At 33.1% G+C, this 24,549-nt stretch overlaps 1 protein-coding gene across 6 annotated transcripts; it reads right to left on the bottom strand.

Annotated features, from left to right (window-relative positions):
- Window positions 1–10,730: 10,730 nt before the first annotated feature.
- Window positions 10,731–21,971, bottom strand: LOC132039854 (uncharacterized). 6 transcript variants are annotated; one of them, XM_059430391.1, is made up of 4 exons: window positions 21,062–21,971; window positions 20,852–20,925; window positions 12,276–12,331; window positions 10,731–10,872 (listed from the first exon to the last, which is right to left on the bottom strand). In XM_059430391.1, the coding sequence occupies exons 1-4, from the start codon at window positions 21,905–21,907 to the stop codon at window positions 10,868–10,870; spliced, it is 981 nt and encodes a 326-aa protein (XP_059286374.1). In that variant the 5' UTR covers window positions 21,908–21,971; the 3' UTR covers window positions 10,731–10,867. The 6 variants fall into 6 exon arrangements, 4 of the variants coding, with proteins under 4 accessions (XP_059286374.1, XP_059286373.1, XP_059286372.1 ...); XM_059430390.1 differs by having other exon boundaries at window positions 10,731–10,885; XR_009410503.1 differs by lacking the exon at window positions 20,852–20,925.
- Between the last annotated feature and the right edge of the window lie 2,578 nt (window positions 21,972–24,549).

Below are 24,549 nucleotides of genomic sequence, written 5' to 3' on the forward strand. Positions count from 1 at the left end.
CCACAATTGTATATACTGACAGCACCTTTAAATCTAGCGCAAATCATTTTGGAGATGCATTTATAAAATACATTGCAACATGAGATAGGCCTGTTTTGGTTAGCATTTTCAGTTGCAGCAATTTTAGGAATAAAGCAACTTTGGTAGAGTTCAACTGTTTCAATAGTTGAACTGACATATGTTCGTCAACTTAATTATTTCAATTATTGTTAATGTTCATGTCTTGTAAATTTTCATTTCAACGCTATCAGGTATCTCAATCCATAAAACTGATACTTAATTTGGGAAGATAGCCCAAGCAAGCCTAGCAAGTATACTGAGAACTTCTATTAAATGATGATGATGATGATGATGATGATGGACAAGTTCTTCTTGTAGTGGCCTCTGGAATGTCGCCCTGGTGCGTCCTAATAATCCAAACTATTTCTTATTTGGATTTTTTACACTGTATAACCGTCCATCAAAATAATAACCGAAAAAATGTACTCCCTCCCTTTCAACTTATGTGAACTCTTTAAGAAAAAAGAGAAGACTTTTAAACTTGTGGTATTAAATGAGCTACATATATTTTGTATGGCTACATTGCATAAAGGTAATTTATTTCCAAATATAGAAAGGGGTCATAAATCGAAACGGAGCGAGTATATTTTATAGTAAATATATATATATATATATATATATATATATATATATATATATATATATATACATACATACATATTTTTTACATAAGTAATGTATATTTCGCTCACGGTTGTAATTATTTCTGGCGAGCGACCAATAATGTAACTTTTTCTTTCTTTCTTTTTTGGCCAAAATTCAGAGTTTATTTAATGGCCAGTTAAACTTGACAGATTTTTTGGCATCTTTCATTATTACTACTATATATAAGGGACAACCTACGGACTTTTGTAGTCCTCACAAAAGTTTCCAATATAATCTTAAACTTTTTTATTAATTACTTTTAGGTCTTGACTTTATTTTCTAAAGTCAAACTTAATTTTTGTCCTTATTTTTTTTATGACAACCAAGCTTTAAGATCAAAATACAAGAAGGTAAAATTTCTCAAATGACTATCTTATTGTAGCTTCCTACCATTTGTAGCTACCATTTTTAATATTACCATTCGTAGCTAAAAATCGACCGATTTGTGTATGTTTTCGCATGGATTTGTTGTCGCAAATACATGAGCATGCGGTAAAAAAAAAGGAAAAGCTCCTTTATTTTAGGTCAGAATTGGTGGTATTAAATGAGAAATTAAGATATTTTTTACCTTCTTTTCAGGAAAATCTCCTGTAATATTCCCTTTCCTTACACGTTTCTCTTCTTCCATGCATTCTTCAACATTCAAACGTAAAAATTCAAATTTCAAATTAAATCTTCAACACCTTTGAAAATACATTGACAAAACAAACACGATCAATCAACAGCCAATGTATTTGAAGTTTTCAATATTGATTTTATTTTTTATTTACCGATGTATTTGATAGCACAACTAATGTATTTGACGTTTCCAATCAAACTCCATGTATTTTATATTAAATATCATGTATTTGTGTGAGTAACAATTTGCATCACCCATGTATTTAGTGGTAAAGTATTTGAAGTTTTCAATATTGATTTCGTTTTTTATTTACCCATGTATTTGATAGCATAACTAATGTATTTGAAGTTTCCAATCAAACCCCATGTATTTTAAATTAAATCTCATGTATTTGTGTGAGTAACAACTTGCATCACCCATGTATTTGATGGGATTAATTTGAACAAAATACATAAATATATAGAAACTTACCATGTATTTGCATCACCCGTGTATTTAAAACTAGATGAACTGATGGAATTAATTTAAACAAAATACACAAATATATAGAAAAACTTACAAAAATACACCACCAACCACAACAATTGGTAGTTATATCATAGAACATACACAAATACATATATTTTTCGTCTTCTCAAAACCCTAAAAAACTTTCTCTCTCCCCTTCTCTCGCGTGCACCGCCATAACCACCACCATGGCCTGAAGCAAAAACAATCACTTCCACCAAGTTGATTTTGTGGAAGAATAATAACACAAATAGCGAAAATTTCACGAAACAAAGGAGATGGGATAGAACGTGAGTACTTTAAGGCTTCTTTTTCCTTTTTTTTGAAAAAAAAAAAAAAAAATACGACGAATCTTCTTGATTGGTAAGAATGGAAGTGAAATTTTTGCGTGTATGGGTGAAGAGAGGAAGAAGACGATCATAAAAGGTAAGAAATTATGAAAAAGGAGAGAGAATGGTAATGTATATTAAGTGATTAATATTGTTACCATTAAAAGGGGATATGGGATTGGGGTGCTAATTTTTAGGTGTATTTACGAAATGGTAATTCAAAAATTACTTGTGTAGCTAGAAAAATTAAATTAGAAAAGTATTTAGTTATTATTAGTAATTAAAATAAAAGGTAGTTATTACCACTAATTATGTATTAGAAGTAGCTATAACGCGTAAAAATTCCATAAAAGAATTCAAATTTACTTTTTGTTCTTATGGTCTATTTTTTAAAAGCTACTCAATTTTTGTAGTCCTCATTAAAATAAAAAAAATAAAAATAAAAAATCTTGTCCATTTAACCTTATTTGAAGTTTTAATGATCTTGCAAGTTCTCATCCATTTTGGCAAATTTGATTAGTTAGATGGACTTCTTAAATGCTATAAGGAGTGATAATGTCACGAAAATGTGATATTGAACTCATAAAAGATCTATTTATTCAACAAAATTTAAAATTGATCCAAAAATTTGTTGTCTTTCTTTTATGCGTTAATGGTTATTTAGCTTGTTTTAAATTATCTTTTTTTAAAGAAATTTATTATGGACAATAATTTTTTTATATATATAGCTAAAAATGTTTGAAAAAATAATTAAAAATTAGAGTTTAACTCGCCAAATAAAAATAATACTCAATAATTTCAAATGAAAGTGATTTTTCACATTTTTGGATATTGCAATGTTATAGCGAAAGATAGGATAATCAATGTTCCATATAATTTAGGACAAAATGATTAAGTTAAACATGAAATAACGATGTTCCATACATGTTTAAAAAATTACAATATAGATTTCTTAAAAAAGTAAATTAAATTAAGAAAAGCTAAAGAAATACATCATTCCGTAATATGAATTTTTTAAGGAAAAAGAAAGATTAAATTAATTAAAAAAAATGATTTCATTAACTTTTCAACTCCTTTAGTATGATTTAATTTGAAGGAACATCAATAAATATTTTTCCGTATCAAGACTTTTAATTATTTAGCTTTAAATGCTATCTTTATTTATAAGTTAACTTCAGTGACGTTATCATACAATAATTTGCAGCATCAAATATTTTCGATATTACTTAGACATTGTAATCTTTTTTGCAAAAAATGAGTTATCCAATACAAGTTTAATTGAGGAAAAAATAATGAAGTTAATCCAACATAAGGTAAAAGATTTTACTGTAAAAACCTTCCGTTAAAATTAAAGAAGAGAAGAGCTTTGGTGCATGCATTTGTTTGGAAATAAAAAGAAAGTTTAAAATATACTCTAAGAAAAATCTTGTTTTTTAACTTAATTTAATAGTTTAAAAATATTTAGATATTATCGAACTACTTTTACAACTAATATAATGTTACAAAAACAAAGCAAAAAGCAAGAATAGCAAGAAAACAAAAAAAAAAGTTGCAAGTATAAATTAAATATAGTTTGGGCCCGGGCTTAGCACGGACCTAATACCACTAGTGGGTAGGATAGTAGACCAAAAGTGTCTACTTTTTACATATATTGAAGACCATTTCTGTTAAAGAATTATACAATAAGGACCAAAATAACCCCTATACGTTAAAGGACTATTTTGATCATTTCTTTTTACATATTTGCAAAAGAGCTATAATTGATCTTCAAAGCTGCTAACCACATTGACTCCTATGAATGGCATCTATATACACAAGGGATTTCTTGTTTGAACAAACTACAATAATCCTGTCAGAGAAATTAAGAGAGCTTCTTATAGAATTCAACTCTCCCAACCCCAAACTTGTTTAAATTGGAAAGAATAGAAAAAGACTACTGGATTTGCTAAAAAAAACTTGTGTTACTGAGGAAAAAGATTGGAAATGACACCTGCTATGTCCAATTCTTGTTGGATCTAAGTTGAGTAAGCTTGTCCCTCCAAAAGCTACAATAAATACACAAGTGCAAATTAAAAGCTTTAATCAACAAACAAATAGCAGAAGATCCTATACTACTGGTAAGACAAAGTACATTCTATATTTTGATGATTGTCAAATTATTGGAGAAACAGAGAGAGACCTGGTTCGCGATCTGCTCTCTTTGTACGGTGTACAATCAGCAACAACAACTATAAAGTCCGCATCATCAATCGCACAATCGTACAAGAAGGTCGCGGCCCATGCTCTAAGTCAAGCATGAGATGAGTGGTCTCTATCTCACCCACATGTTCCCCAATATATATACAACTTGTTCCAACATATTGGGCATCACTTGAAAACCTAAACAATCTTGTGCAATTCTTGCTGCCATAAGTTCTCAAGTGCTCTCAAGAACAAAACCTCTTACAAGTTGAAGAACCTGATCCAGACACCAGATTATTGTCTGATCCAAACACCAGATTATTGTCTATGTTCTTTAGGTTGTTGTGAGTCTTTGTTCATTTGTTCTTTAAACTGTAAACCTACTCTTCTCTTTGAAGAAGCTGTTTGTAGGTGTTTTAATTTTTTAGATGTTGTCTGTAGCATTTGAGTGATACTCTTGTCTAGGGTTAGTCAAGTGTATTAGTTGATTTGACTAAAGTTAGTCAAACGTGGTTGTGTGCTTGGCTAAGGGTAGTCAAGAGCTGTAGTTTACAATAGGTGTATTGTAAGGGTGAGGTATTTATGTGAGTTAAATTCCTAAATTGCAAGAGGTTGTAATCTGAAGTTGCTCAGTGTAGTAAAGTGAAATCCTACGTAGTAGGTCGTGGTTTTTAATCCCTTGAGCAATGAGTTTTTCACGGTAAAATCCTGTGTTATTTACTTACTGCACTGTCTGAGAGAACTGGTAGACAATCAGGTCTCTCCATATACTATTTGGTGGACGCACAACTTACAACAACTACTATTAAGGGATAATTACAGCCCAATACCTTGGGGTGATCTAGTTTAAAAAATAACCGGTAAATGTATAGATTTTGTGTATCTATACTTAAATATACATGTAATAGACAAATCAATGTATAGGTTGTGCATATCTATTGGATATTTTTACTGCATTTGGTAAATTTGAAAAGAGTTGGATAATATATCTTTCTTTAGACGTTATTTTTTACACTTCCTAATTTCCATTGCATTAATTGACTTATCAAATCATGCTCGTTCCCACGCTAAAATGATTTCTGATGATACACTTATTTTCATTAAAGTTTGATACTCATCTCATGCTATTGAGGTTTGGAACACATTAGCCTCAGCCTTGCGCATCCTTTCTCTAAATTAGGATGTCTGCTATTTGAGTCAGGTATAATCTTAATGTACTTTCCAAGTATTATTATTGAATTTAAGTTAAATAAACTGATTCTATGAAGAATTTTGACCATATCTGTTGTAACATGAACATACCGAAGTTAGTCTATTCAGAGAGATCCGATAAAAAATGTAAAGAAGCTAATTCATTTTTTAATGGTCTAAAAAGAACTCTCTCGCAATAAGACCCGTTATAAGTTGGGAAAAGGCCATGGTATGGATGCCAAAGAAAAAGAAATGGCTCAATTTTATGTGAATCCATTTGACTGGGCACAGAGTTTTTTTTTTTTTTTTTTTAAAAAAAGGCTTTTAAACTTGTGATGTTAAATGAGTCACATATATTTTGTATGACTACAAATCATTGCATAAAGGTAATTTGTTCCAAATATAGAAAGGTGTCATAAATTGAAACGGAGGGAGTATATTTTATAGTAAATATTAAAGTATATATACACATATAACATACATACATATTTTTTACATAAGTAATGTATATTTTTTGTGTATTTCGCTCACGGCTGTAATTATTTCTGGCGAGCGATCAATAATGTAACTTTTTCTTTCTTTTTTTTTTTGGCCAAAATTCAGAGTTTATTTAATGGCCGGTTAAACTTGACAGACTTTTTGGCATCTTTCATTATAGGTAGGATAGTAGACCAAAAGTGTCTACTTGTTACATATATTGACTATTGAGGACCATTTCTGTTAAAGAATTATACAATAAGGACCAAAATAATCCAACCCCTATACGTTAAAGGACTATTTTGATCATTTCTTTTTACATATTTGCAAAAGAGCCATAATTGATCTTCAAAGCTGCTAACCACATTGACTCCTATGAATGGCTTCTATATAAACATAGGGTTTCTTGTTTGAACAAACTGCAATAATCCTGTCAGAGAAATTAAGAGAGCTTCTTATAGTATTCAACTCTCCCAACCCCAAACTTGTTTAATTGGAAAGAATAGAAAAAGACTATTGGATTTGCTAAAAAAAACTTGTGTTACTGTGGAAAAATATTGAAAATGATACCTGCGGTGTCCAATTCCTGTTGGATCTAAGTTGAGTAAGCTTGTCCCTCCAAAAGCTACAATAAATACACAAGTGCAAATTAAAAGCTTTAATCAACAAACGAATAGCAGATGATCTTATATTCTCTCTGGGATAGTTACAGCCCAATAGCTTGGGGTGATCTAGTTTAAAAAATAACAAGTTAATGTATAGATTTTGTATATCTATACTTAAATATACATGTAACATACTATTAATACACAAATCAATGAACAGGTTGTGCATATCTATTGGACATTTTTACTGCATTTGGTAAATTTGAAAAGAGTTGGATAATATATCTTTCTTTAGACGTTATTTTTTACACTTTCTAATTTCCATTGCGTTAATTGACTTATCAAATCATGCTCGTTCCCACGCTAAAATGATTTCTGATGATACACCGATTTTCATTAAAGTTTGATACTCATGGTCTCATGCTATAAGAGGTTTGGAACACATTACCCTCAGCCCTGCGCATCCTATCTCTAAAGTTAGATGTTTGCTATTTGAGTTAGGTATAATCTTAATGTACTTTCCAAGTATTATTGTTGAATTTAACTTAAATAAACTGATTCTTGTGAAGAATTTTGACCATATCTGTTGTAACATGAATGTACCGAAGTTAGTCCATTCAGAGAGATCCGATAAAAAATGTAAAGAAGCTAATTCATTTTTTAATGGTCTAAAAAGAATTCTCTCGCAATAAGACTCGTTATAAGTTGGGAAAAGGCCAGCAAAAACAAATGGCTCAATTTTAAGCTATTAACTCGAAATATACCTTAAGCCCAAAATAAAGACAAGTTATAACCTATTTATCGCAAAAAATAGGTCATCAGATATTTTCTTTGTTAGTATCTCTAAAGAGTCATGCTCCCTTCATCTCTCTAAGGCCGTCCTCACGATCAGTATCTCGATGAAAAATTACACTATATATACAAGGTGAAAATTATTTTTTTATGTATATATATTAGACGTTGAAACCCCTTGGCTTAAACCCCTTGGCTTCTTCGTTTGTCTGCTTCTTTATATTTTTGAACCCCTTCTGTTAAAATCCTGACTCCGCCACTGCTCACGATGCCTCTTCTCCGACGAACCGCCGAAATCTGGCAAGGCCCGCACAACGCTACAGCCACTGCCCCTTCTCCCTCGTCGTTGTGTTACCAATAACGCCGGTGAGATGCTCATTCACGGAGCTGCATCTTCCGACAAATATCCATTAAAACCAGCGAGCTTCACTTCTCCAATGATCCCTTATTCTGCGGTTTTTTTGTATTTTCCTATGTGTTTCATTGAATCTGTTTGTTTTAATGTCATTGGAATGATGTCTCTCTGGAAAACCACAAAACTTTGCTTCGGCATCCGACCGGATTGGCATTTTTGGCAAACATCCATTAAATTGGAACGATGTCCGTTTGAAGAACCACAAAACTTTGCTTCCGGATCTGTGTTTTCCGACAAACATTCATTCTTTTCAACAAGCAAGTGGACTGTGTTCCTTAAAAAAGTATCCCCGAAACATGTATAATATGTGTATAGTTAGCGTGTATATAGTATATATACATTTATTATACACAAATAATACAGAAAAATGTATATAATGTGTACAAATTGTATGGAAAGTGTATATATGAAGTGTTTAATTAAGGGAAAATTTCAGAAATATACAATTTGATCACTTATATTGCAAAAAAATAGCTCAAAACTTACATTACACTTTGGCCCAAAAACACAATACGCTCATATCTGATATAAAATAACAAAGCTTTTAGATTCCTATCTTAATTGTCAGTTGGGCTGAAAGAAACAAGACATCACACAAAGGGCAAACATATGCAATCAGAATTATACAAAACAACCACTTTTAAATATCAGTGTATACAATCATACACTGCAAAAAGGTATTTTTTTCACTGAAAGAGTACTGTGATGTGCTGTCACCCCAAAAGAGCAATATACAAAATTATGCCAAAAAAATACAAACATATTCAGATTCTTAACAAAAACATATACAAACACTTATACCAACATATACAATAATATACACTATTATATAAAAACTGACTCTGTTTTCTTCCTTGCAATTATTCTGAAATTTAAATCAAACATAGCTCGAATCAATTTCAAATAACTTCAAATTTAAATTTCGAACTCCTATTGATGTTTCCAATCAATTGGAACAATATCCAATCCAAACAACTAACAAACTCTAAAAATCCAATTTCTGAAATCGAAGTTTTAAACGGACTTCAATGGTGTACTTCTATTCTTCAAATTTTCAATCAACCACACTAAAGAGAATATCGACTTAAAGGTTACATGTCAAAGGAGTAGATATGATACAATAATAAAATGTAATACTTCTTTCAAAATTGATGTTTGTCTATGTTTAGGAAAGTAAATGAAAAAACAATCACAAGACCAACAACCAACAACACCAAAGGGTAGCTTAGATGGCAGTTTGAATAAGAAAATTACAATCAATTTAGATGAACAGTGGGATACTAAGAAGAAGAATATGCTTCAATTATCCCATGTTTGGTGTTTAGAATTAAGTATAATGATAAGTCGTATAAAATGTATTTTGAAAAATTAGAACAGCTATAGGGAGGAAAGGAAATAAGAAAAGATATGAGAAACAGATGCTTAATGTTGGGAGGCCGAGAGAGAGAGAGAGAGAGAGAGAGAGAGAGAGAGAGAGAGAGAATGAGAGAAAAATTTGGGTCATGTTTGTAAGAATTAAAAAAAGGATCAATTTTGATAGCATTGTTATTCCAATTAACATATAATGTAATTTTACTTTTAATTAATGTATATATGCAATGTATTATTATATATACTTCGACTACAATATACAACAATATACCTAGTGAAATCCCACAATGTGTACGCAGACCTTACCCCCACTTTGGGAGGGTAAAGTGTACGCAGACCTTACCCCCACCTTGGGAGGTAGGGAGGTTGTTTCCGAAAGGCCCTCGGCTCAAGAGAATACAAGACAAAAGAGTCTGATACGAACAAGCATATCAGAGTAGTGCGAAAATAAGAAATAACAAGAGCGAAGAAGTTTCGCTGATAAAACAATCTGGAAAGACAAGACCCAACAACTATAAGCAGAAATCAAAGACCTTATAAAATATCTTTGACTACAATATCTTTTGATTTTATGTGGTCCCCGGTTGTCAATATTTTGACCGAATGGCTACTTACATGTCATTGCACCTTATAAAATACAAAAGACCTGAAAAATGATCTGTAATTGATGTTTTAAAGTAGAAACCGATAAGTGCACTCTCCAGGTGTGACCCATTAGGCCATTACAGACCTGGATGATGTTAAAATACACGAACTGAATTTTAAAAATCCTAGAAAAAAAAAATTCCATTACCTACTACAATAACGTGTCAACTATATATAAGTACTTCTCTAGTCATAAAACCCAATTATATACTCCTCTCTCCGTCCCATAATAAATGTCATCTTAAGAAATCAAGATATAAATTGACTAACTTTTTCACAAAAGCTTACAAGTTAAAAGTAACATCTAAATAATGATGGAAAAAATCACATATAGTAACTTAGTATTGTTGGATCTCAATGTCCAAAGGATTACTACTTGTGCATACTCTACTCAAGAGGAAAAAATAATTTATTTTTATTATATAAGGATAATTTAATAAACTTCACCTTGTATTACTGGTTTCTTAATATGCGTATTTTGGCTAAAGTGATGGGATGGAGGGAATATTGTATTACCCAATTGTCTTGTCACTTCTGCTTTCCTCCTTACAACTTGCACAAGCTACGTACATATGTTTAATTAGGTAAAAAATCAACCCTTAAAATAAAGAATGTTTAAAAGCCCAACTGCCCTTTTCACCAGAAGGCAAAGACTACGTTAACACAAAAATATACTATCTTATAAAGGAGAAAAACTAAAACATAGATTGGAACATTTATGAGTCCATCACATTGTACCAGCTGCACCCACCTAAGTACAAAGCTAGTACAACTATAAATTGCACAACTTCAACCTAAACAAAGTTCTGGCAACGCCAAAAGAAATGCCTGAGAAATATATCTTGATAGAAAATTGCTGCGAAAACATTTCGACACATTTTTTAAAATTCCTCTTTCTTACTTTTTAAATTTGTGGAGCAAATCATCATCATAGCCCAATAAGTTAAGATGACACATTTTCAAGTCCATCAGATTGTACCAGATGCACGCAGCTGAAGTACAAAGCTTGTACGCGTCAAATTTAACAATGTCAACCTAAAACAAAGTTCTGGCAACAAAAAAAGAAAGGTCAGAGATATATTACAGCAGCATAAAAGATACTTAACGAACTACAAATAAGAAAGCTCAGTGCAATTTCAAGACTCCAGCAAGTAGAAGACCCCCCCCCCCTCCCCCTCCTTCCACATACACACAAAAAAACAAACCTACCTTCTAAATGCCAGATAGCAAAAGGCATCTTGAGTGCTGGTTTAAATAAACTAGCAGGATAACAAAAAATTGTTAAAACGAAGGTATAACAACAATTTAAATGGATGCACTTCCAAGTAGTTTCACATTTAACTTCAGAGGAAAAGACTTAGCTAGTCCCTTCAGTATAGGCAGAGGAATATTTTTATCCCTTATCTATACTACTGAATATAAAACATCCCTTATGTTTACAAAAATGGACAGCTTTAGTCTAAAACTAACTGAAAAAGACCTGGGGACTACTTTGTGTCACGGGGACTCGCAGGCATTGCAGCAAATTTTGGAATCAAAAGATAAAAATATATATGTTCATTAAAACGCGATGATACTACTAATTCATTTTGCAAATAGGAATAACAATTTCAGTTGTTTTTTACCAAGTAATATCGTCAGTTCATGGTTGAGATCCATGACAAAAGTGAAACTGCTGTAGGAAACTAAAAAAGACTTCTCTTTTTGTTTCTAAAACACCACAAACAAATCAACTGAAGGATTAAACCTGGCTTCTCTGCTAAAGCCTTGAACGCAATTACATTTCTAATCTGTGTATTTAATTCTTATATTACTATCAAATTATTGTGAGAATCATTACAAGCTACGGAGGTTTACAGTAACATAAATACAACATCTTAAACTATTGCCGCAACGGAATCAAATCAAATGAAATACAACAAATAATAATAAATGAAACATAATCAATCCCACTGTACCCATATATCTCTTTGTCTACACACAATCTCTTTGTGTGTATATTATAAATAGCGTATGTAAATGGTAAAAGTTATGTGTTAGATGAACATATAGAGAAAAGAAAAGTAAGAGGACATTCCTTCAGTAGCTTATCTGTAGAAGATGGTAATGTGTATGTACTCTAGGCATATTTTAAAAGGGAGGGAAGAAGTGATAAAATTCTGAGAAAAATAAAAGAATTAATGACCTGCCGTTGTTAGCTTTAGGACTTCTTCCGTTAGTATTAATCGATCTGTTAGGGCTAACCAAAGATGTCCACTTTTGCCAACAGAAGGGATGTTATATATCAATAGTATATATGAGGGATAAAAATATTCCTCTACGCATACTTTAAGGGACTATCTAAGTCTGTTCCTCTTTAACATCACGAGGTAAGGGGGAAACCACTGAAATAACACTATTTCTCCAAACAAAAAACAATAATCGAACAAACGTCTTACCATTAGTCCTCCATTGCAAATTTCTTTTTCCAAGCATAGACCCTTCATTCTTAAACCTTCAACACAAAAGTAAAAAAGCCATCAGCACGACAAAACTCATCACGAACTAAATGGTGAGCTGATAAGAAAGAAGAAACAGGTGGAAGAGAATCTCATACTACTTACCTTTTTCCCATTTAAACAAAACATCATATCTGAAGTCAAAGCATCCTTTTGAGAAGGACATCCAAAACCAAAGCAATATCAAGGAATTTGAAAACTGCCTCTATACTAGGCGAATTATGTTTCTTAGTCCCCCTTTGCTCCCTCTCAAAGGAGACAGTTAAAAACAGAAAAAAAGGAGTCTAAAGAGCAAACCCTAAAGTTGCATCGCAAAAGATGAAAGGCATAAAGTAATCTCCCAGTGTATAAAATAACAGAGAAAACTGTTCTCAAGTTTTCCACTCAAGTTCAGCATTAAGAGTTCAGCAACCATAGAAAGTTAGGATTCTCACTGTAATAGACTAGGGAATTTTAAGAACAAATGTAATGGAAATCTGGAATTTTTATTGAGTAATCAACTGTTACAATCTAAGAATTAGGAAAAAGAGATAGCAAAGCAAGCTCCTTCACTGCACCAGCAATGGCGGGAAGAAGCGTAAGAAAGAGAATTGGAGAAGAAGAAGAAGAGGAGAGATTAAGAAGAGAAGTAGAATAATTGAGAAAAGGAAAGAATTGTACCAGAATTCCAAAAACTCATCTGCTCCTTCCGTTTGATTCCATTTATTAGTTAGGCTAACTAATATCTAACTGCTGAACTAATTTGAGATGTCGGATCACTTTCTAATTGATCTAATCTCCACTATCGAATGCTGAATCCGAGTGCCGTGTTATTGACTTATTTCAGCTCATAAGCTGCCACGTGCCTTTCGTTTGAGACACCTAAACACTGGCTCTTTCCACTTTCCCAATTCATTTCAATTCTCGACATTTCCCAATTCCACTCAACCCTTCACAGGCATTACAATCACCTCCAAATTCCCTTTCAGTGTCACTTTTATCTCATAAGATGTTTCCCTTGATGAATTTATTATTTCTATCAACATTCTAATTTTTCTTAGAAGTTTTAGATGACAATGGTCATCTTCAGCGTAAAGCATGCATACTATTGTTCGATACGACTACGTCTATATTTCACAGAAACTTCATGAACATATAAATTTCAACAAAGCCATTGAAATGAAACTTCAATTATATAACTAGTCTCATTTTCAACTAATAAACCACAAAAAAAATTAATTTGCAGCAAAAATTAAATAATTGATTACTTCTGTAGTTGTGTAGTTAGAATATGTTAGAATCTTTCAAATATCCTAGATACCACAAGTATATAGCATGATATGCTCCTATAGGAAAAAATCCCGTTTAAGCAACAAAGTGATCTCTTTCAATAACAATGGTAGGCACTATGAGTCTTTCCCCCCATTTCATCATTTAACTTAGAGGTTTAATACCAGAATAGTTTGGACAACTTTAAACATCTCTATTGTTCTACTACATGAAAATTCAGGTACTCTCTTGTCAACTCGTTTGACCTCTTCACACTCCTTGATATAACATTGACTAGCTTAGTAAGCTGTATCACTCCAAGGAATTTCCAAGTCTTAGTGGGAATATTATATGGACCACATGCTTTCTGACCCTCATATTTTTATTTTTTTGGGATGAAGTAAGTGATTTCATTAAAGAAAAAGCATCAAGAAGATGCAGTAGTTACAAGATATGTCATTGAAGCTTGCAAAAAAAATTCCTGGTTTCTATACAAAAACTGACTAAGCCGGAGCTAAAGCAACTGATCTGGACTATTTACGGAGGTCAAACTGGACCAACTAAATAAACCAGCAGTACATTTAGTCCTTAAAGAGCATATGGGAGTTGAGACCCCATCCAAACATCTCCTATTCCTCTCTAACTAAATACTCCAAAAAATGCAAGTAGGTATCATTCTCCAGATATTCTTGATGGATTTATCAACTCTCCACAAACACTGGGACATATATGTTCCCTTACTGATTGAGGAATGACCCATTTGAGTCCAGAAATGCACATAAACATACTCTTCAAATCAGAGGCAACTTCACAATGTAGAAAAAGATGGCTAGGATTTTCAGCTTCTTTTTTACACATATAACATCTGTTGGGTAGCTCAGTTTTCCTTTTCATCAAATTATTCAAAGTAAGGCAAGCCTCATACAGACATGTCCAGGTGAAACAAATGACCTTGGGGAGCAGTTTAGTTTTCCATATAAGTTTCCAAGGCCAGTTGTTAAGAAAGGGATTATTGGAGCACAGTAGTTGGTAAGCCAACTTTACAGAATATATGCCACCTCCTTGTTTACCCCATTTAAGTCTGTCTACTGCCAATGGGTTAAGGAAGCCTTGCTGTAGACTAGAGAGGAGGTTTAGCAACTCAGAGAATTCCCAGTCATACAAATCCCTTTTAAGCATGATGTTCCAGTTAGCCCCTTCTTTGTAAGTTGCAATGACAGCATTCAGATCCTGGGCTAGATTGAAAATTGTGGGAAATGCTTCCTGCATGGTGGAGTTTCCTGTCCGCTTGTCCTTCCAAAACCTGATGATAGTGCCATTCCCTGCTTCAAAATGAATATTCTGAGCAAAAGTGCTCCAAAATTTCCTTATGCCTTGACACAGCTCTGACCCTCATATTTTCATGGCATCTTTTACTTTTGTAGGCCTAATCTCATGAGCATAGCTGAAGTTCTTGTCTGGCACGGATGTATGGAGCAATAAAGTGATCTTTACGACTTGAATTCAATAACCGATTAAAATAGTCTCTCCATCTCTCCTTTATATATTTCAAATCAAACTTTATTGGAATTATTTTATAATACACTTAACATGATTCAAGTCTTTACCCCTTTTCTCTATCAATATTGCTAGTTTTTACATTTCTATCTCCCTTTAGGCGTCCGCTAGAGCTTCACCTAGTGCTTTGATGATAGCATACTTACCTTCCTTCTTAGCTTTGCTATACTTTTCAGAGACTTCTCCATCTTCTATTTTTGTAACTTTCTATAGCTTTGTGCCAAGTAACGTTCAGGTCGGGGATTTCATTGCATCATGTATTCTCGATTTCCTGAAACTTTCAGGTCCTACCAGCAATTTCAGTAAGAAACAGGTGCAGGTTCAACGTTCCAAGATCGCCATCAGAGGATTGGACAACTTAGATTGGGTGACATCATTGCCTATTCTGCGGGAGCTGCTCACTGGATCTCTACAACGAATGAAATGAGGAGTTTGTTGTTGTTTTGGAAGACAGCAGTAACAGTGCCAAAAGACTTAATCAAACTTCAAAGGTATGTCAGAAAATTGGGTTCAGAGAACATACAAAAAATACTATAGAACCATAGTACTGGTTAATAAATAGAAATAAGGTTTTCAAGCTGGAAACCCACAATGAGGACAACATCAACAGGTATAGCAAGATGGTAGCTTAAGCAAGGTACAATTTCTATCTGGAAATCTCTTCAGAGGTCTTGACATAGAATTATTGGCCGAGGCAATTGGCGTAAACAGGGAGACAGCCAGGAGACTTCAGGATCAGGATGACCAGAGAGGCCATATTGTTAACATATTCTACAGGGGCTTAGAGTTGTGAGGTCACCATTCTCACAAAGAAAGGAGCAGTGTTTCGGAAGGCGCGCGGCGACAAAAGGCGACAAGGGCCTGCCTCTCCTTTTTGAGAGGCGAGAGGCGAGGCGCTCGCCTTTTTGAAGTGAGGCGCCAATTAATACCAAAAAATTAAGATATTAATTGCATATATGAATAATCAAAATCTCGATAGCAATAACATATTAGCAAATACTTCAATTCAAAAATTAAAAGTAGGTAGTAGATACTAAAAGTCTAGAACTTGAATGGACTCAATAATTCATAAGACAAGCAATACTAAAAGTCTATTCTAATTCTTCTTCAAGATTTTCAAGTTCTTGAATTCCAAGATCCTCAACAGTACATTGCTCCTGGTCAGGAAATTGAAGAGAAAAAACTGGGCAGAAGAGGAAGAAAACAGAGGACAAAAACAGGGGGAGGAAGAACTGAAGATGTGCAAGAAGAAAGAATCTGCCCAGTACCAGTCGACTGAAAGCAGAGGAGAAGAAAGAAAAAGAATTATGTTTTAATTCAGCCTCTTTTTATTTTTTTATTTTTTTAAAAAGGCGACACCTTTCTCGCCTCGTCGCCTCTTCTCGCCTTGTTGGTAACTGGGTGCCTCGCTGGAAAAAGGCAATACTCAAGTGCCTCGCCTCGCCTCTCGACATAGTCGACAAGGCGCTCGCCTTTAATATCACTGGAAAGGAGTGCAGGGACAAAAGCAAGGACAATATGGTCCTCGCATGAACAGAATTTAGGAAATCATCTGCTTCGCTAAAGTAAGGGATAATAATGACAACTCCTCCATGTCATAGACCGGGGGCTTTTTTCATGTATATACAGATTACAGGATATAAATGAACCACGCAGACCCTCCCCCTCCAACGCCTAGTAGCTGGATCAATTTCATAAGGTAGACAACCATGATAAGCGCAAACATCCATATAACAAGGATTATTTCTTATAAGACATGACCAGGGGCGAAGCCAGGACTTTTGAAATGGTAAAAAGAATGTCTCTAGCATGACTCAAACCCGGAACAATTGGCTAAACATTAAGTCCTTTAGCCGCTGAGCTGAGTGTTATACCCCATTTAGATCGGGTCAAAGCGGAGTACAACATATTGGAGATTCCTATTTTACTTTATTTTAGGAGTCGCCACCTAATTGACTTTAAGGTGAATTAGGACACCTAATTATTAACTAAGGTAAAGCTAACTAAACCTCCGTTAATGGTCTGCTTAATTTTTAATTCTAGGTAAGGATTCTAATTATCCTAAAGGGAAAGGGTTAGACATCCTCTCGGATCCGTTAACTACGGTTTACCGGCCAAACTTAGGTTAGAATTAGAAATTAAGATGAAATACAGTCAATTAGTATCTTATAAATAATTTAAGAAAAAGATATTTCATAAAAGTATATAAGTAATTAAAATAGTGGACTTTGCAAATAAATAAAATAATGCATTTTCTAGACTTAAATAAAGAAATAGCTATTTTCAAAAAAGACTGATGATCATTTTGTTTTTATAAATCATATATCTTAGTGTCACTTATTTTCAAATAAAACATCTCGTATGAATTTTAAGGGGGTTGTACATAAATACTGCTTTAAAGAAACTTGAGGGTTCAGGTTTGAAGTTAGCAATAATCTGACTCATATGTTGAGAAAATTATTTGAATAAAACAAAAAAACAAAAAAAAAAAACTTAAGCCTTTTGTTTAAAAAAAGGTTCAATAACTTAAGGATGAAATGACACTTTTATTTAAAGGGGAGTTGAGTAAAAGTGATAATTTTTTAGTTCACAAAAGGGTTGCTCAATTAAATAAAAAATGTAAGGTTATTATCCAAAATTTGTTATTAGTGCTCAAAGACATTTTCTTACTTCAGTTGATATGACTGAATTAAAATTTACTATTGATCTAAAGTATAGTTAGAGATAAACTTCTATAAAATTAATAACTAAAAAAAAATACCTTAACTTATGAAAATAGATTAAATTAACCAACTCTTTAAGACGTCATTTCCAAATTTATTAAACTTTAATCCATCCTCTCTAAACTACCCCACCATAAGATTAACTATTTAAAGTAGTCTTAACTTAACAATCTAGGAAGTAAAATACTCTAGCAAGTCAAAATCCATAAAAATATATAAAGCATAAAATTGATGACGCGATGGGAGGGGAATTCCGTTGCTCCTTCCCCTCTATCGTATCCTGTTTGGGGTGCGTTTTTGAGAATATGAGAGATATCGCCGGAGATATAAATGCAAGTCTTGGATTAGCGGCGGCAAACATTAATCTCAACGAGATTGCTTGCGGCGGTGAGAGTCTTTTATGAAGACTCCATGTCGCTCCCCAAAGTGTGCATGCAAAAGAAAAGGGTGACAAGGATTAGGAAATGAAACAAATTGAATAAGGAAAATAATAGACAAAGACGAATTCTAAAACAATGACCAGTCAAGTCCAGCAAAGAAAAACAAGCATGAAACTTAATTACGAGCACAACCAAAATCGACGAGATTCAAAGAATCGCTATGCGAATCATTTTTTAGGGACAGGGTGGGTTAAGAGAAAGCACATTCGCTAAGTTAAACATATTCAGATCAGTAAACTTTCAATCAAGTATAGAAATCCGTTCTTTTAAAAGTGAGGCCTCAAGTTAAACAACTCTTCAGCGGCCCTAGGTCTAGTATCATTATTCAAATCAGTGTAGCATCTGATAAGGCACTGCTCGTGTAAGACGACAAACATAACATCTCAAGACTGTAACATTTCGAGGGCTCAACAATTTAGAGTGAAGCAATCTGTTCTCAACACATAGCAGCCCACATCAAATGCAACTCACTTCATCAAGTGCAGCAATTTCAGTAACATATGCTATACAACAACCATTCTTTTGTCAAGTGTAGCAACCAGAGGCAGCAATTGTTTTACATAAATAGACAACCAAGAATTTGCTCCCAAAATGCAGCAATTTATAGTCCGACGACAACTCAGTTGAATGGTACAACAACTCGTAAAAATACAGCAGCCCACTTGGTTTAAACTTACTACTTATTTTCCTGATCAGGTGTAACATCTGTTCAAATATGTAGCAGTTGTCTGTGTAGAAAGGGAGCAACAAATTGACACGAAATGCCATAGAGGTGCAACACAACAAAGTTCGAAATTAATAGTAACTCGACTCAGAGCTACTACGGTCATAGCATCAATACTCAAAACCAAGTGCAGCAATATGTCCCCTTTTTATAAGGAACAACATCTCTAAGAAAAGCAACAGTAATCCACCAAAGCGCAGCGACACATTTACCTCAAACTAAAATCGTAAGTTGATCCTAGAACCACAGCTTACTCAGATTTTGTTCTTAAGCACTTCCATAGAACTGAGGACCAAACATATATGACCTATTGACACGATACTATCGATAACTTCCTATATGCAAATGGCTTTATATCTAGAATCATTTTACTTTACATAAGCTGTTCTGGGCTAGAAGATCATCCTCTTGTGAAAATTCTAATGAGGCACGACAATCAACATAATATTCATGACGTTCTTGATATGCCACAATAATATTTCACCCTTCGACTTTTAAATGGATCAAACACTCAAGCTAAGAGATGAAACTAAAGAAGAGGATGTTAAGACTATTACTTGACCAGATTTTGAACTGAAAAGTTGGTTCGGCAAACAACTAGCTATTTAATCTTCATGTCAGTCCATTCCTAAAAGTGCAAGCATACAGTTTCGTAGCATCATAAATGATCTAAAGGGACCTAACTAAAGCAGGAAACCGAAAAGAAACACTCATCATAGAATAAGACATGGTAGCAATATAAGGCACGGGCATGCGCTTTGACAGTAGAGAGGTTAATGGATTCGGGGGGCTGACCTATGCTACTATTTAAAACCTAGAGGAGTAACCCCAGACTAGTACCACCGAGGTTGGGGAAAAACATGATATCGGAAAACTAACGATAACATTTTGACCATCATTCGTAGGACGAACAGGAAACAAACTAACTTAGACACGAACATATAAACACTGTTAACTGAAGCTTAACCAAAACATGAATCCACACAGATGCTGTTGAGCCACTAAACTGAAAACAAATCGACTGAATCAACAAAAACACGCATGAACATGCAAGTATTATTAAACTACTAAAACTGAAGTTAAATTAGCCAAAGAAGGGTTATTCACCTCTTTCGAGTGCAGCGAACTGGGGCAGGGGTCTTGGATCCGACGCAATCCGAACTCGCTCAAAAAACAAAATGACCCGGGATGGCACGATTAAGACCGAACGAATATCTCCCACGACTAAAAGTGGGCAGGTTTTGAAATTTTTAGGGGAGGTCGGCGGAAAAAAAAAGTGTCCCCTTCCACTCTAAAATGCCCATATTTATAGGATACAAATAGGGTTTTTTTCGGATTTCAAACTTTGGCTCCAAAACGAGAATCGATAGTCGTTGGAGGTCAAACCCAATCTTCTGACGATTGATTTTCCCTCAGCGATTTTTGTTTCTTTGCGTTCGTGACATATGCTTCTGTTTAAAGCAAAAAAAAATATTAAGTGCTTATAATAATATTAATAATTATAACATTAAGTGCTTGCAGCATAATAAAATAATAACAGTAATAATAATAATAATAATAATAATAAAAAATAATATAATATTAATAATAATAAAAGATAACGATAATAATGATAACAATAAATATCAAAATTAATAATAATAATAATAATAGTAGTAAACGACTATATTAATAGAAGGCAAATAATTGTGGAAAAATATACATGGCTATTCGCAAATAAAATTTTCGGAAAAGGGGCGGGACAAAATCGGGTGTCAACACTGAGTTCATATTGTGTTAAGGGGATTCAAAACTTAATAGTTATACATAAATAAACAAATTGACCTTATATATACAGTGTAATTTTTCCGACGAAGGGGGTTCAGTTGAACCCCCCATGCACCCCTGTAGTTCCGCCCCTGGACATGACAGAGTAAGAAAGAATAAAGAAAGACCTGAGATCAGAATTATTAGCAAAGAAAACCGAACAAACCAATTCAGACAAAAAATATGCTAATAAAAGGGGGTAAAGCATGAATAACAAAGTGCACTCACATAAACCATCCCATCCATGGGGTTGATGTGGTTTAAAGTGTCAACAGGTACAATTTTGGAGGATTGCACGGACACAACTAGAGAGTCTTCCTCTTTGCGAACTACAAGGATTGCCATTCCCAATTCTTTAAGACCTGTAGGAGCCATCACTAGAAATTTTCCATTACACAGGTCAAACAGAAGTGGAATAGTAACTATCTGCAGGGAACGTGGCCAAATTAGTTCTTTCAGTAGGCTTCTTGATTGATACCATCTTCCTTTACCAAAATCATACCCATATAAGCACAGGTCACAGCTAAACCAATACAACGTCGAATAACATACAAGCGGCTTCCTATTCATCGCAACACGGAATAAAACATCTAGATACTTACAACCTTCGAGCCCTTGTCGAACACCATTTCTCCCCAATTCCAAATTGGGATGATGTTCCTCGTAACGCAATTCCTCCATAACAACATCATAAAACAACATAGAACCTCCATCATAAAATGAATAAAAAACTGTTGTTGTTTTATTATCCATAAGTGCTGCATAACTAGCACCAAAACTACCAAACTTGTCCATATCTCCCACTTTCAACGACAGAACGTGCCAGGCTTCGTTGTCAAGGTCATAAAATTCACAAAAATGTGTCCAATCCTCATCGTCATCCTCAAAATAATCGGGGGAAATCCTATTGCCTCCTACAACATAGATCCTCCTACCAAAGGCAAAGACAAGCGGCTTGTGCCAACGAAGATTCCTTGGAGCAGATACTATTTCCCAGGTAGAATTAGAATTATATGTATGCAATACCTTGGAGACTGTGTATTCGTGATCCTCTGTTTCCTTTATTCCTCCCATACAGTAGATGTAATCATCAATAACCGTCCACCCTGTTCCCCGTTCATAAGTGAAACTGGTAAGCGGACAATTAATACGGTAATATTCATGCAAACCTCTAGTTATACTGCGGAAATAAATCACTCTTGAAGCCGACTCCTCGGATCCAGTTCCGGTTGCCATGAAGCGGCTATTGATGCTTTTGGGGCCTATCCAAATAGGGTTATACACGTCTCCCGATAACTATATGCTATACTAAATGATAATAAAAAAAATTATAACTATTTTCAAAAAATTACATAAATATAATTTATTTAAAACTTTAATTTCTTGATTACAAAAATACAATATTTTCCATTCCTAAAATATTAATAATACTTAATTTTAGGAGTTACTATCATTAATGCATATTCACTTTTTACTTTCTCTTTATTTCAAAATCATTAGAATGCAATTTTTCAAATAAACATAACAAAATCAATTTCAAATCCCATATTCCATCTACCGTTTTAAAAAGACTTTTTTTCTTTAGTTTCCTCCTTTTTATTCTTTTTGTTTTTTAATTTCACTTGATGATGATTCAATTATTTTTTTGTGACTAAAAGAAACTATTTGAATATATTAATATTAAGAAAAGTGTATGAAAAGATAGGGTATAAGAAATGTACATGAAAATATACCTTAAAAAGTATATGGTATATTCAAATTGGTATATTTAACTGAAAAGATGATAACAAAATATTTGTGAATATAATAGTTGAAATTAGTATATTTAAGTTTGTATATTATATATAGTATATAATATAATAATATTACTTATGTATATAGTATATAATATTACGATATACCTAATATATGAATATATTACTCTATGTGCCTACCAATTGTACTCTACAATAACATATAAAATACACAATATACAATATATAGAAACAATAATATAATTACTTATGGATTACCACTAAAATATGATTTTAATAAATAATTGACACCCCATCCCATAAAACTTGGCTTCCTTTCTGCCATCACATATTAATTATTCAATTTTCGTTCTCTCTCTTCCATGAAATAGGAAAATTAACTCAATTAAATTTATATTTGTATATATTTAATATAATAAACAATATATGCCTAATATATACGATAATGTATGTGGTCAAATATATATATATATATATATATATATATATATATATATATATATATATATATATATATATATATATATATATACACACACACACTTTTTGTTTACCATACATAAGAAATTATTTTATATATAGTATATACTAGTTAATATACATAAAAATAATATTATATATAGTATATAATAGTGAAATGTACATAATATATAAGTACTAAGAATATATTTACTTGTTCAAGGAATTGTATAATATATAACATATAAACCTTAGTATACCATTTTATGGATTAAAATGCTAGCTGAGTATATTGGGAGGTTTAGAAAAATAATTAATGTGTTCTGATATGTCTTTAATTTGGTTATCACTAATATAGAAAACTCCTTATTATTATCCTTTTATTCATAACAACATTTTTTTTATTTATGGTATAAAATCATACATATACCCAAAATATAGAGTATATATTGTAGATTATGTAATTTAGCTAATAGTTATAGATTACGAAATATTTTACTTATTTACTTGTATTTATGTAACTTTCTTGTATTTATGTAACTTTCGGCATATAACAGCCCATGACTAATGTAAATCTAAAGTAAACCTAATTAATTTACTTCTCTTTTTTGTGCGGATTGCCCTTCAAAGGCACTAGTCTTTAATTTTTGACCTCAAATTGGTGGTCTTTAATTTTTTTCCTTCGCCTAATACCCCGAGGTTTTGGGTTCGAACCCCAGCTCAGTAAAAATTAAAAAAAAAATGGAATTTTGCGAGGCAGAGATTCATAGCAAAGTTAGGCCTATTAAGGCAAAAGTTAAGCCTTAAGGTAGAGGTTTGCCTTAAGGCAACTTTTACCCAAAATTAGGAGTATTCGGGCAAAAGTTAGGTCTTAAGGCAGAGGTTTGTAAAATTTCAACTAAGTAAAGAAATTAAAAAAATAAAAATTGCCTGAAAGGCAGAGTTTTGCCTTATGCCTGAAGGCAAAATTCTGCCTGCATGCAAAACTCTGCCTTGCGAATTCAAATTGTACCTTGCGAGTTTTATTTTTTAATTTTTAATTTTTTATTGAGCGGGGGTTCGAACCATAAACCAAGGGATTTTTAGCTAAAGGAAAAAAATTAAGGACCACCAATTTGAGGGGCAAAAATTAAAGACCAGTCCCTTTGAAGGGAAATCGTGCAAATGACCCAATTTACTTTACCCGCTTTAAACGTCTAGGATAGTTTTTTTTTTTTTTGGGCAACTTACGTAAATAACTACCTTTTAGGAGCAATTTATCTTTTTCATATTTCCAATTCGTAGCTACACTCGAAATACAAGGAGAAGAAGCTGTGAAAAATATGTAAGAAAAATAATGGGGTCGGTTGGGTTCGAACCTGCATGGGCAGGGGCAGAGCCCGCACCCAAAGAACCCTCCAGCCACGACCGCTTGATGTATCATGTAGCTACGAAATGTAATTATTGCAAAAGGTAGTTATTATCAATAACTACCTCTTAGAAGAAACTACATCAAGTAATTTT

This window comes from Lycium ferocissimum, chromosome 12, assembly GCF_029784015.1.
Source record: "Lycium ferocissimum isolate CSIRO_LF1 chromosome 12, AGI_CSIRO_Lferr_CH_V1, whole genome shotgun sequence".
Taxonomy (NCBI): domain Eukaryota; kingdom Viridiplantae; phylum Streptophyta; class Magnoliopsida; order Solanales; family Solanaceae; genus Lycium; species Lycium ferocissimum.

Coding starts and splice junctions, on each gene's coding strand:
- LOC132039854 (XM_059430389.1), bottom strand. CDS start 21,907: ATGGGAGGAATAAAGGAAACAGAGGATCACGAATACACAGTCTCCAAG. Junction 20,926..21,061: donor CCATGGATGGGATGGTTTAT/GTGAGTGCACTT, acceptor TGTCATGTCCAG/GGGCGGAACTACAGGGGTGC. Junction 12,332..20,851: donor AATTACACTGTATATATAAG/GTCAATTTGTTT, acceptor TTTGTGTTGAAG/GTTTAAGAATGAAGGGTCTA.